The following is a 15,111-nucleotide window of genomic DNA, read 5'->3' on the forward strand; positions in this document are numbered from 1 at the left end:
TTTTGCATAATTTAAGAAAAAAATTTTTGAGATTTTATTTCCTTAATGAAAGGAAAAATTCCCAGTAACTCAGTGAGAGTTTCACTTCAGGACTTCAGGATTTTCCAGCAACTTGGATCACACTATATGTTTATTTTAGTCAGCCCAAACAGGCCACTGACATAGCCCAGCTTCTATTTACAAGATATGGAAGGGTAGAAAAAAAGCAATCTTTTTTTTTTTTTTTTCACATTCCCAAGGACAACAAGAAGTAAAAATAAAGAAGAAAAATATTGCAAGAGCAGAAACAAAAGGAAAGAGAAGCAGTTAAGCCAAAGAACTCTGACAGTGCAAGTTTACGTAGGAACATTTGGGCATTCTGTAGATCAGGAGGCAGAACTGAGGGTTGGTAGGTACAGAGTGCTGTGCATGGCCTATGGACCCATCACAGGGAAAAGACAGCTTAGACAACTGCAATTGGGATTATTCCTAGAGCTAAAAAGTACTAGGTCTCAAAGGCACATGCCCCAACAGAGCATGTTTTAAAAACAGCTCAAACACAATCAGTGTTCTTTTTATATTTGTAATGGAATAAAACAATTTAATGCTGGAAAAACGACTAGCACAAAAATTTTTTTTTTGTTTTTTCTGAGTCAAGAAAAGAAGTCATGAAGGAAAATGTACTTACTAGGAATACATTTAGTACTATAATAAAGCAATTATATAATAAGATTAGAAATACATTTTAACTATATCTGTAACTCTACACTCTTTACTTACCCATAATTTTCAGCTGAACCATTGACTACATGATCTGCCCATGAACTTGCACCATTGTACCACCTTTACAATGCAGTTAAAATAAAAAAGTGTTATAAAGAAATGCAAGCAATATTAGCAATACTCTAAGTCATATGAAATGAGTACTTCTCAATAAAATGGAGACCTTTCCAATTGTTTTCAAATACATTTTTGTTAATTCTTTCTACTTTCTCTTATGTATTAAAACACACCTTCTATAATTATTTTTCCCAAAATAGCACTCACTTTTATTATTTTCAGCAGTTTAGCCATGAATTTATGTTCCATAAAATCTAATGGATTCTTTATTTTTTTTCTCCCAAAAAAGTCTTAATGTTTTCAATCACTACTGAGTTTGTGAAATAATTAGAAGTATTTGTGAAGAGACATCAACTTTAAATGTTCCATCAACTTTCATGTTTCATGAAGCAACAGCATTAAACGTTGCTCTTAATTTTAAATATTCAATCTTTTCAAGTGCATTTACTTTTCTCTTTGTTAAGTAGTTGGTTTCCACAGTTATTTAAGAAGCAGAAGAAAAGTCACATTGTACTCAGGTCAAACCATGAAAACCAATTGAATTTTATGCCTCTATTCCTGTGCCCTGTATAAAACATGGGATACCTAGCTTAAATATTTGCAGCATCATTTCAGCAATGTCAGCTGGAGACCACATCCAAACAAGTATGGGAATATTTTGTGTTAAAGTAAAACCACGGATAAAAGAAATAATTGAGTGGAAAAAGCAGTTTTGATTTCAGGAGCCCTTGAATCATCTGGTCATGTTCCATGGTACGCTGAAACTTTATCTAAATCATCCAATATGAAATGCTGGTATCATACAAGTCTCTCCAGAGACACCACCAAATTTTTAAGATTACACTCCCAATTTAACATAGATTACGTCAACTGTGATACTAAAATTCAGGAGCAAAAATAGTGGTTTTAGTTCCAGAAGAGTAAATACTCAAAATTAGTCTGAAGTCAAGCTTATTTTTCAGTCAGTAAGGACTCTAATATGTCAAAGGTTGAGACACTCTTAAGTGTCTGTACATATTACAAAAATAACCTGAAGATGCAATTTTGTCCTATAATTATTCATAGTTATTCATATTCACAATTATTCATATTCATAACCGGAAATGTTATTAGAAGTATGTCATGATTAAGTGGGTAAATGCTTCCATTACACCTAACTCATTTGTATTATTGCTCGTCTTCCCACACCTTCTCATCAATAAGCCTTTTTCAACTAAGAGCTTTCTTTAAAAAACACAGAGTAGAGGGAATAGGGGGCTAAAAAAATGAGGTGTTTAAAAATAGAGATTAGCTGTTCTGCTTTAAAAGAAATACAGCATGACGAGTATTGTAAATTTTAATATCATGAATCTTGGCCAATTAAAAATTTTAGAATACACTTCATAAAAACTGTTACATCACTCAACTTTATCTATTTTATTATAGAAATAAAAATACCTTTCAGGAGTATAGCTTGTGTCATCAAAATATGTGTTAGGCACTCTTCTCTCCTGCCTAGTCCTCCTGAATATGGAATAAACAGCACAGATATTTCAGACATTTTAATAGTGATTTTTTATTATGTGTTTTCCTTCACTGTATAATTAAGATAGCAATGTACATAGAGTACTTTTATCTACTTTATGTTCAGTAATATCTTCTAAACTTTTATTCTAAACTTATCTTTCTATATTCATATAGAAAGTCATTTGAAAGTCTGAATTTATGAATTACATTCAGAAATAATCAGCAAAATATTAAGGACATTTGATCAATGCACACGTTTCATAGGACTAAAAAGTTGCATTGGTAGGAAAATAGTATTTATGCAATTGCAAAGTTTCAGCAGAACCAGCATTGGCTGTTATGAAATTTCTGGCTGGTAAAATGAAAGTCAGTGAACAAAAACGAATCAAAAGTGTGTTTCCTTAAGAGAAGCAACAGAAATACTGCCTGAAGTAAACTGCAAACATTGCACAAAATGTACATAAACTCAAAATCAGAGATTAAAGGAAAAGAAAAAGCAAAATGAAATAGCACACAGTATAGTGCTCTCAGTGATTAAGCTGAGAAAGGAAGAGTTCAACAGAGCAAAGCTTTCAGCAGATTTTTATTTGGGAGGAACCTCTTAGAAAACCTAGAAAAACAATCTTGTTTTATTTTTTTGATAAACTGGGGATGAAAATCTTGAGAGCATTCCATCTTGAGATCATCTGGATGTCAGCCAATTTAAAATGGGTGACTATCAAATTATGAACTAGACTGGCATAACTGTAAAGGGCTTGTGAACTGTGGGTTATAAATGAAAGGGCAAGTAAAACCCTGTATGTCCAGCAATGAGACCTTATGTACACCTATTCCGAGTGGCTGTAGCACTGTGAGCTGCTACTAGCTAGTGCTATGATGTTATTAGGTAGCTGAATATTACATTGAAGGGTCAGCAAAAATTTTGATAGAGTATTGTACAGCAGGGAGCTCTTGAGAAAGCAGTAGGACCCCAGTAGGACCCAAGGGAAATGAAGTCATTGTGGTCACACATCCCCCAAAATCTTTCTCGAGCTCAGGCAAACTATCCTGTCCATGCTTCCTCCGTTTCCTTTTGGAGGGCAGGAGTTGATCTCCTTCAAAAGGGAGGAGGCAAAATGATGACTGCACTGTGGCCTAAGAATGGTCTCAAAGTCAAGGGCTTCATTGAGTAAGTGCACAGCATACGATCAAAGAATATCCAACTTGGTAAGACAGCAAGTGAAGCAACCATCAGTAGAGAAAACGGCAAAGAAAACAAATGAGTCAACTTCGTGAAAAGAAAGAAACTGTTAGAAGAGACTGCAAAGGTTAAGGGGAAGGCTGTGATTGACTATAAGTTGAATATAAGCAGTGAAAAGAGTCATGAACAAAAAGAAGGCAGCGAGTAATCTTGACCGATGTATCTGTATGACATATTTGCCTGAAGGACATACACACTGACAAATTCATAATGACATATAAGACATAAAAACCTCCATCCCAGATGCGAGATTCTTCGCTGAATGTTGGACATTACAGAACGATGATGTTTATTATTTTGATTAACAGTGGAAAATAGAAATACTTATTTTATGTGTTTTTAAAAGTGAAAATAAAAAGAGAGGTGATGATTGCTTAGTAACAGTATGATTGATTAAGTGGATGGGACTAAGAATACGGGACTAAGTTCCTGTATTTCAAAAATAATGTATTTTTAGGTAAGTATTATTCTGGATAAAAAGTTAAAAGAAGATAGATGAAGAAATATAGTTAAAAAAAAAAAACTTCTATATATTTCCAAAACACACAATAAGGAAGAGGAAATGATTCAGGGTATTTATAAGGATGAGAACAGAAGGGATGAAACATTAGGAAAAGTCATAGTGACTCAGATCAGCCAAGTACTCAGATTAGTTCATATGTGGTGGGATGACTTATTTAACTTGAATACTAACATTCCCTCAGGCAACCTGGATTCAAGAGGATCAGAAATTCCACAGGTGGATCCTACAGCCCAGCCATTCCCAAGATACTGCTCTAACACTTGAAGTGAGTAAGACATGTTCCACCAAATCTAGGATTTTCCCTAGATTTTTTCTAGATCCCACCAGGAATTAGCTTTAACAGAACTCTAAAAGGAGGCCCTGGAAAAGACTTTCTCCATATCACTGCTTTTATTTTTCTAAATTCGAGCTTTTTCTTCTTCATGCACATGCTACCGTTTTTACTGTTTATTTTCATTGCTTTGTTTTTTTTAAGAGTTGAAAAGTTTCACAGAAATTAAGATAAAGTCTCCAAGACAAGATCCTCAAATTAGGGCAATCTGATAAAAGCTTCACCTTTTGCCTATGTCTGGATAGGTACAGATATGGCCTTCAGCCTGAAACAAATTCAGGCAAACTAAGGCAAATGTCATAATAACAGTATATGAAAATTAAATCTGGAAATAGAATATATTTGTGTACAGTTCTTCACATATTTTCAAAAAAAAAAAAAACCTCTCATTTTTATATCTTCTCCATAATACAGAAGAATCATTAGATACACTATTTCTTCAAATTAAGCTTCATAAAATACAACATAATTTCAACAAAAATATTTAGCTGTTTTAGAAAAGTTATGTGCATTATGTTACAGCTTTGGAAATTTTTTAATAAGCAAGAATTTTTCAAATAGAAAAATGGGGGTAGTATGGTATGAATTGTAGGTTTGCTATGACTATGCTTGAAACTAGAGCAAGGATTTGAAAGTATGAGAGAAAATGATATCCTGAGGCAGCCACGAAGTTGAAAATGTCAAAAAAACTTTAGTTCTTTCAAAGGAATATTGTACCTAGTTTGTCATGTAAAGCAATGGCAGTATCAACCTCTCTGAGGTTAGAAGCTACCTTTATTTTAATTAGCTCCCAGTTTATCTACATAGATCTTTATATAACTCTTTCTATTGAGGCACATCCATAAGAACTTTTTTTCTGATTTGCAATATTTGATGAAAATACCATAACTACACTAGTACACCACCATGTCTGACTATGTCTCTTATAATCCACTGTATTTCATGTGTAATCAATTCATATAAAATATTACAGGTTCTACTTCCCCCTGCCATATTTTCCTTACATTAATAAGCACTCTCGTGTTCCGTGGTAATTACAGTACCATAGCTGTTGTGATTGGATACAAGTATTCACAAATTACAGAATAAATTTTATATAAATATGTATAACACAAATAATACTTGTACATTTCACTCCATTTTGTCATTTAAATAAAGGAATTTCAAAAAGGCTATTTCTGTGTACTTTGAAGTAAATAGGCCTTTTTTCATTATACCAGAGAGAAATACAGGCACAAAAAGCACTTCAGAAAATTCCACCAAAAATAAAAGTTATACAAAGACACTTATTTATAATATCCGTATAACCCAATTTATGAAATTGACTTTTATGAGGCTATTCAGCTTCTCTCTAGTTGTCACACTTCAGAATAGTAATTTTTAGATGCATATATACCCCCAGAATATCATAAACCACTTTCATTGTATGTGTTTATCACTTAAAACATAGGTCATATTCTTAGTTGGCCACCAAACAGTACTGTAAAAGTGTAAGTGGTTGAACAGATAAGATGCTCCACAGCAATGATACCTCTCAAGATCATAGTAAGCACCCTCAGAATAGGTACGGCACATCTTACGGGAGCGAAGCAATCTGATTGCATCTTCACAAAATAGAGGATACATTGTGGGATCCTTGCTGCCAAAACATAAAGGGTGAACACAATGAAAAGCAACACAAAGATGAAATGAGGGCAAACATGAAAAACAGGACAACTCAACAACAGAAATGGAACAGAACTCAGCTAGAACATTGCTGAATTTAGCAAAAATACAGAAAAAAATGTGTATTAACCTGCAGCTGAGGCTATGAGAGAAGAATCACACTTCAGACTTATCTGTTCTGACATCTAACACAAGCAATCACAGATTACATTCTGAATATGATAATTAAAGTTTCAGTAGGTGTGTTGTTTATTTTTTTTAATGCATCCTTAAGATATTGGAATGATATAAAGATAGTATTGTTTTCCTTTGCCAATAATTACAGACTATTGGCAGTGAAAAAAAAAGCAGAAAGTTAAGAATCAGTGTATGTTTGTCTACACAGTCTATGAAGTCTATACTAATGCTGATATTAATTCAGTACTTTTAGGGTTTCTACCACTATCCACAAGCTGCTAAGGAGGGAAGTACACAGAGCTACATGCATTATCCACACAGAGGAGAACGTGTACCTGGCATCTCTGTGATGGTGATCTGGGGACTGAGCGTACCGGGAACGAGGTAGAGTGACATAATGACTGAGCACATGGCACAAAGAAAAATGCAAATACGAAACAGTGAGATAGGGAAGGAATACATATTGCACAACAGAAACACAAAGAGTACACAGAGCACAGAGGCTACATAAGCACTATGTAGAGCACTGAAATGATCAACAAAATTATAAATCTGATGTAGAGTTCTAAAGATAAAATTACCTATGAGACTCACACATTTATACTGAAAGGACAACAAGACACTTTGGATCAAGTGGACATCTAAAATTTTGCATGTTTTATGTTATTTCAGTTAGGATGAAGAAAGTATAAATCTCTGGCTGAACAGAATCTCAGTAAGTCATATTGGCTGTCCCCTTGCTTGAAGGCAAAGATATCAATATCAATAATATCTCTGGTCAGTCTTTACATTGCCTGTCTGAAAGCTGCCAACCTTGGGAATTCTGCAATATCTCCACACAGCTTGTTCCAGAGCTTTCCCGTTCCTGAGTGTTTTCCTAATACCTGTTTTAAGAGCCATTTACTATGAATTAAACCAAAGAATTTTTGTTTTGTCTCTCAAGGTCACAGCCACTAACCAAATATCACTTGCTTTCCAACAACCTTACATATATATACTTAAAGGCTATTACCATGTATCTACTGAGGTTTCCATTTTCTATAGTAAACAGTTCTTTCAACCTTCAGCCAGAGGTCAGTGGTCCTTAAATGAAATCCTACAGACTTTCTGTTCCACAGCAATATATTTATTCAATTCTTTGAAGAGAAAAGGGCAGTTCCTGCAGAACATTTTGTGACCAATCCTTATTTTTATGTAACGAACCATCATGGACATGCCAACCTGTGGCTTTGCAAAAGTAATAGGCAGAGAATCAAACAATGCAGGAACTGAATATATCACTGCACATTATGGTGTACCCAAAGCTTGATCATATTTAGAAATGACACATGCTATTCAGATAACCGATGAATTTAGAAGAATGCCCTATTATTAAATAACATGAATCTATGTAACAGCTGCAATAAAATATGACAGAAACGCATGCATTTAAATTTTGAAAACACAGTATTTACCTTTTGTTTGTATTTTCAAGAATCACAGAATCCCAGAATGGTTGAGGTTGGAAGGGACCTCTAGAGATCACCTAGTCCAACCCCCTGCTCCAGCAGGGACACCCAGAGCAGGGACACAGGGTCCATCCAGGCAGGTCTGAAGATCTCCAGAGCAGGAGCCTCCACAGCCTCTCTGGGCAGCCTGTGCCAGGGCTCTGTCACCCCCACAGGAAAGAAGTTCTTCCTCACATGGAGATGGAACTGCCTGAGTTTCAGCTTGTACCCATTACCCCTTGTCCTGTCACTGGCCACCACCAAGAAGAGTTTGGCCCCATCTTCCCTACAATCACCCCTCGGATATTGCACATATTGATCAGATCCCCTCCCAGCCTTCTCTTCTCCAGACTAATTTAGGCCCAGCTCGCTTAATCTTTCCCCATACGACAAATGCTCCAGTCCCTTAATCATCTTTGTTGCTCTCCACTGGACCCTCTCTAGAAGCTCCACGTCCCTCTTGTCCTGGGGAGCCCAGAACTGCCCCCAATACTCCAGGTGCGGCCTCACCAGAGCTGAGCAGAGGGGCAGGATCCCCTCCCTCGACCTGCTGGCAACGCTCCTCCTCATGCAGGCCAGGAGCCCATTATTCCTCAAGGGAATGTTACTTCCCTTTCAGTATAAATATATGCACACATTACAGGGGGAAAACAGTTTTGAAAATAGTCTTTACTTCCAAATTACACGAAATAATAATACTGCAAAAAAAGAGTCCATGGTCTCCATCTCCTCTGAAGTTGGAGTTTAAAGCAATGTCCATTGACAAGTGTAACTGGACAAGTGTAATAACTGCAAGCCAACTTTGTAATGAACATGGAAAAACAGATTTCTTTTATGCTGTTACTTCTCCTTTGTTTTTTTTTTTAATCAATTAATGATTTTCTAATAATCAGACACATACATACATGTAGCTATATTGCTTGGAAATACTATCATTGCCTCTTTGTACATGGTTACAATGTATCATTAGCTACATGTAAGCACCATTTAAAAGTACATTTTATTAATCATAAGTAAGACAAGTGATTTTTGTGCTCACTGCTTTCTAAAGACAAGCCAAAGCACAATCAGCCCTATAAAAAGCTTTTAACTTCGGTCCCTGCAATTTAAGCTTTGCAGACAGATTGTTATAACACCAAGGAAGTCTACATAATTCAGTAGGGCTTGACATGGCACAGCCCATGGGAAATTGGAAGATGACACCCTACAAAGAACTTAACAATTAAGAAAATAATGGCAGAGCTGCACCACAGGCTGCAAATAGCGTTAGGATCTTGGAACTAGTGCCCAGACTTGAGCACCAAAAGCAGTCTCCCCATAACAGCCTGGCAGTCAAGATGCTGCCAAAAAGCATTAAAAACTAATTCCATAATGTTCTTAAAAATTGCTTTGGAATACGAGCGCACCCACAGGCAGAACAATCCAATAAAAATGCGGGCATCTACTCCCTGTCAACTATTGTACATGGGATTATGGCACAGAATTGCACACCAGTCCCTTTCCACCACTCTCTAAAGAAGATGTGGTCACGTCTTTAAATGATTGAGCTGAAACTCTGGAATTAAATGCCACAGTATCGTTGCAAGTATTACATTAGTATTAATTACTAGTTAAGACCTTCCAGCTGGTAGATGGCTGGTTTAAGATTCGCAGTTCACTTCCACTTACTCCTTTATCTTTTCAGTGAACTGCTGACAAGTTTTCTTGAAAGTTTCAAAAATGGAGGCATCGAATAAATATAATATATTCAAAATATCTTTTTAAAGGGCAAGGCTTCAGAAAAAAAATAGGATCTCAAACCTTTAATGGCAACGCTTAACTCACCATCTGCAGAAGGAGCAGCCGCGACTCTTCCATTCACTCACTTACATGTGAACAAAACAGCACTAGGTAACGCTCTGCTTAGGAGCGATCCCGATTCCTTCTCAAATCCCCACTAAATTATTTTGAGTGTCAGAACTCTGGTATTACATTTTGTCCCAAAATAAGAGCTCTAGAGCTATTAGCAAGTTTATTTATGCATTGAATTGGCTTTTGCATGGGAACATAAGGTGATTTAAGTGTTTTTTACATTCAGAAATTCATAATCAGTGTAAGCTGGCACTTAGATCCAGTCACATATACAATCTGATTTTGATAATCAGTTTTCTTACTGCTCAGAATTCTGCTTGCCTGTACAGAGAACTCAGGTAAGCCTTAGCCTATACTTCAGTTTTTCCTCTGGCATTACTATGTATTTATACTTTTTCCTACTCGTTAGAGACCATTTAATCCATGCTAACTACCTCACAGTAGAAAATTACTCTTTATAAAATGTTTTTAAAAGTTCAACATAAAAGTTGCACTTGTAAGAGTACAAGCTGTCCACAGATCAAGAAAATGTAATAATCCCTGTGCTTTTCACAACTCATAATAAAAACATAGATAGTAATCATACAAATATGTCTCCCTCTAGAACAAATTATGCATGCTTAGTAAAAAAGAATGGAAGACTGCATGCCACATTGCAATGGAAGAGAGAATGACTGACACCACCTAAATACAAACATGATGATCAAAGCACCTCAGGAGGGAGCACATTGCTGTGTGTGTTATATATTATATCATGCACAGCAAAAGGCTTGAATGTCATTTTATAAAGTTTATCAGAAAGAAAGAGAGAAAGAGAGAGAGAGAGAAAGAGAGAGAGAGAAAGAAAGAAAGAGAGGAAGAAAGAGAGAGAAAGAAAGAGAAAAGAAAAGAAAAGAAAAGAAAAGAAAAGAAAAGAAAAGAAAAGAAAAGAAAAGAAAAGAAAAGAAAAGAAAAGAAAAGAAAAGAAAAGAAAAGAAAAGAAAAGAAAAGAAAAGAAAAGAAAAGAAAAGAAAAGAAAAGGAGAAAAGACCAACAAAATGCCTAACACTTCTCTAACTTTCTCTGTCCAAAACTGAGATGTGCAAAACTTCCATTTGGTTAACACCTCATCTAGAACACAAGGCATTTGGCTGCTACCATTAGACTTCACATTGTCTTAAGTCCAGAACAACTCCAAATTGTTCAGGACTGCACTCAAAATAAACACACTGCTTGACTTGTTCATGAAAATCACAGTCTCACATGGACATGCAGATGGGAATGCATGGAATATCGTGAAGGTATCAATACATTTTAGATATAGCAGATTTTTTAAAAAGACAAAAGAACTCCAAAATACTTTTCTTTGGCAACTTTCACTGAAGCTTTTTGGTCCTTCACCTCACATCCTTGCTGCAGTGCAACAGGCAATGGCAGAACTATGTCAATTCACAGAATGGCAAAACGAGAATATCAGTTTACATCCTCACGGATTTCTGAAAGATTACAGATCTTGCTACAAATGACATACAGAGAACATTTCCAGCAGCTAATTTTCATTTTTCAAAGTAAAGGGAAAATGATGCCTTAAAATGTTCTGATATCACTCACGTATTTGCCCATCTCCTTATACTGTCCTAAAAATTTAAAGAACCAACAGAGCGACAGAACTGAGCTGAGTGACTTAGGGACCAAAAACCCACAAACACACATTAAAATACACATACATGCACACATGTAATGTGTATTTTAATGTGTGCTTGTGCGTTTTTGTATATCCATTACTATGCAAGGGAAACTGAACCTGCTCTTTACAGCTTGGGATATTTTACCTAACAGTAAAGATGAGGCATTAGAAAATAATATTCTCCTTCCATTTCTGTTCTCCGTGACCAGGTCCAACAATCCAGTTAGTATTCCAGCCTCTATAGTAGAGCGTGAAGATGACTCTAAAATATTTCTGTGGAAAGGATGAGTCAAGTACTATTATGTTCTGATAATTTTGTGCTTACGGAATCAACCATAAATAACTTTGAATGCAAGACAATATGTTCTAAAAAGAGAGCTTGAACCCTGGGTTCAAGGGTTCAACCAGGGCAAGCCTGAAAGAAAAAGAGAACGGAACAGCTGGCTCTTTGGGCCGGTTTAGTATGGAATTTAGGAAAAAGAAGAAGAAAAAAAAAGGAGCCATTACAGGCAGGAGGAGGTAGAAGAGAGGGGTGGTCTGGTTTATGGAATTTAAGGAATGCATTATAGGAAGGAATCAAGTCTGGAAGTGGGTTTGGGATCAAGGTAGGATTGCAAAACCAAGCTCTCTTCAAGGGAAGAAGAGGCTGGAACTAACAAAGTGACCTGGCCTTCAAGGAGAAATTATGTGATGTTTCCTAAAAGCAACTTATTCATTCTGAAGATCTTAACTACTACAGGAAGTTACTTTTTTTCCAAACAGCTTAGGCCTGTGATATGGTTTAAAAATTTTCATTCTCCAATGAACAAAGTGGCTGTCAATGTGCTGTTGAGTGGAATATTTTCCACATTACTTTGTAAGTACCTGAGAAATTACACTTAAAATACTGCACTAATAAAATGTGAAGTCAAGCACACAACTCTGGAAAACGGCAAGTGCCACCTATGAATAAAACATTGGTTACATAATTTTCCTGCTGCATTTTGTACAAAAGATAAGCAGAGCAGTTTTATTTGATGGGTTAGCTTTTTAAAGCAGATAATGAGTTTTATTTAAGTAAATACATAAATAGCTATCCCACTCCATAATGATAAGGATCCTTGTTGTCACACAAATAGTACAGAAATTCCTGCTCAGCTCCTCAGGCAGATTAAATCCTAGAACCTTTCCAGCCATTTGCAGCTGAGCACTTGGAGAATTTAGCTGCCAAACAACAGTAATTATCAGCAGAGAATCTGTGAACTGACACTCATTGATCAACTGGAGATGACTTCCTATGAGGAAATCAATAGCACAACAGCACGGCGCTCTCCCTCATACATTTCACGTCCTTGCTCCTAAGGACACAGCACTAAAGCCAGCATGACTGCATTATTTTTAAAAAGGGCATTTTGTAGGCACATTTTATTCTGAGAAATGCATTTAAAATCATCTTGAAGGCTTCTATCCCAAGTCCTTTCAGATGGAGCTGCATTTGCAAGAGCCCACTGCCCCTTGCCCCCTTCCTGCATCCCCTAGCAGAGGCACCCCAAGGGTGGCAGGGGGTACTTGTCCACCGCTGCGATCTAGCAGGGATTGCTCTGTCAAGTTAACATGTCTGCTATAAACCACAGCTGCTACAGCAAAAATACTCTCTTATTACAAGGCTAGAAGGTGGGAGAGAGCTCAAGGTCTCTTGAGCAATTAAATCCAATCGAGCTCATAAGTTAGGCTCTAGGACAGAAAACTGTATTCAGCAATATTATGAGCCACCAAAAACAGAGCTGTGCATAGAAAGAGTAAAGCCCCCTTACTGTAAGAAACCCTATTTGACTCACCCTATTAAATATACTAGGTATGCATTCAATTTGCAATTATATGTGTATATGCACAAGATGTGTGTACACTTTACAGTGGGGATAGCCATTATTAGGAAGTACCATATACAATTAATGCACATAGCAAAAATTTGAATTGTCAATAAGCACTTAAAAGAGGCACTGAAATCACTTAGTATAACACAGCTGTAAGCAAACTTTCAGCATTTCTTTCATCATTTAGCTTTTTCTCATGCCTTCTTTTCTAACTTGATGGGTATCTGTAGAAGTAAGATAATCTACTAATCATAATACACACAACTAAAAATTGAAAATACCACCACATAACTTCCACATAAAACATCAGCTACCCTTTTTTACTCTGCAATATCTGCATCTCTGTGATATACATTAAAATGATTAATTACATTATAATTGATTAACTTAAATGCTATCCTGCTTCTTCTCACTTGTTTCCCTGTAGGTACCTAGCAGAGGGACATATAGAATTTCAAAGTGTTTCTTATGCAATTCCATAATGGTCACTGCAGGGTCACTTGAGTGATGCATTTTCTTAATGCTGCGGCCACTATATGTATGCTCATTTTACCATAGTTTCATGCCTTAAGGAGAGCACATCTTGGCTAAAAAATACAGTGAGATTAATGCTTGCTAAACAATAACTAATTAGGTTAGAGCGCTTTTTTTCTATATGATTGAGTACAATTCCCTGTAACTGTCTAGTTATTTCTCATGAACTATTCCTATGTCACTCAGAATGTAATACACAGTTTTGCAGATGTCATGTTTTTAGACTTGTGCTAGGATTCTCCCATTTTTCTCTAATCTATCTGATTATAGCCATAGCTTAAATACAAAATTCTGAGATTGAATCCACGTTTCCAACAATTTTCAAGAGCTTGATTAATTTGTTTTGGTTTCTGAAATGAGGTAATAGTCTGCTTTAGAGAGCTTATTAAAAATATATAGCTAAAGTTTACGGAACTTGGGAATATAAGGGGTCATAAGTACGTTTTTCCATAAGAGGTTTAAGTTATTTCATAAAAGCATTAGTGCATGCAAAAAACATCTTCTCACTTTTGACAAAAATAAGCCAGTACATCTATTTGCCTATATGTATATCTATATACAAATACACAGGTTAAAAAGTAACTTAAATAATTTCACACTTGGAGTTACCAGTATACAATCCAACTCTGACCTTTCTGATAGTAGAGAGAGATACTTTTTTACTGTCGTTTTGCCCTACCAACAAAAAACAGTGTATGAATTAATAGAAAAATAGACATATTTAAAGGTCTGCTGTTAGGTCTCTCTGTTTTTTAATATTTTGCTTTTAATTTCTAACTACATACTCAGTTTTGAGGGAATGTTTATATTGCCATTAGACTTGAGATCATTAGAAGTTTTTCTATGTGGTTTCAGCTAACTCGTTAATATGTTAGCCATTAACATATATGACAACTCTAGGCTATCATCTAGGAAACTGAGGAAAGAGCGTTCACACTCATGTTCTCAGTCTCTTTCTAACATTGTACTTGAGCGTGGCTACAAGAAAAAACTTTTGCAAAGTCCCTTCTTGGCAAGCAGCTCCAAGGGGTGAACACACCAGGGAAATAACAAACCCTCAGAGCAGTGGAGAAGCAAAGTATTTTTGTTTTGTTTTGTTTTTTTCCCAAAGTCAAATGTGGGACAAAATAAGGATGACAAGTAGAAAGATTATAAACCTATATAAAAATTCAGAGGTTTTCCACTTCTCCACACTACCTGCAGCTCAGGCAGTGTTCATAATGAAAACTATTAAAGTGTTATTTTAGGGGCTTCTTAGTATATGGACCAACATTTTTTTATTATGTAACACAGAGAGTATCAGACAAATATTCAGTAAAATAATCTGAAGTCTAACAATTCTTCCATTCAGAAACCTATCCTGTCAAGCTATCAAGGAATAGAACCCATGGTTTTTAAGTTTTTATTGAAAACTTCAGAACTATCCATCTTCCTTTTCTCTTGAGTGTCCCTGAAAGCC

The 15,111-nt window shown here is 35.9% G+C and overlaps 1 protein-coding gene across 1 annotated transcript in view; it reads right to left on the reverse strand.

The window, feature by feature from the left end:
- Positions 1-759: 759 nt before the first annotated feature.
- Positions 760-15,111, reverse strand: part of RIMS2 (regulating synaptic membrane exocytosis 2) — a gene marked incomplete at its 3' end in the record, with an annotated part of 276,506 nt that continues 262,154 nt past the window's right edge. The window contains exons 19-20 of the mRNA XM_088533604.1: positions 2,257-2,322; positions 760-822 (exon numbers count right to left, since the gene is read on the reverse strand). Coding sequence (XP_088389730.1) covers positions 760-822; positions 2,257-2,322 — 129 coding nt within the window. The remainder of the gene's footprint in view (positions 823-2,256; positions 2,323-15,111) is intronic.

Source organism: Tinamus guttatus, unplaced genomic scaffold (assembly GCF_059628265.1).
Source record: "Tinamus guttatus ecotype Peru unplaced genomic scaffold, ASM5962826v1 Tinamus_guttatus_pri_ptg000510l, whole genome shotgun sequence".
Lineage (NCBI taxonomy): Eukaryota > Metazoa > Chordata > Aves > Tinamiformes > Tinamidae > Tinamus > Tinamus guttatus.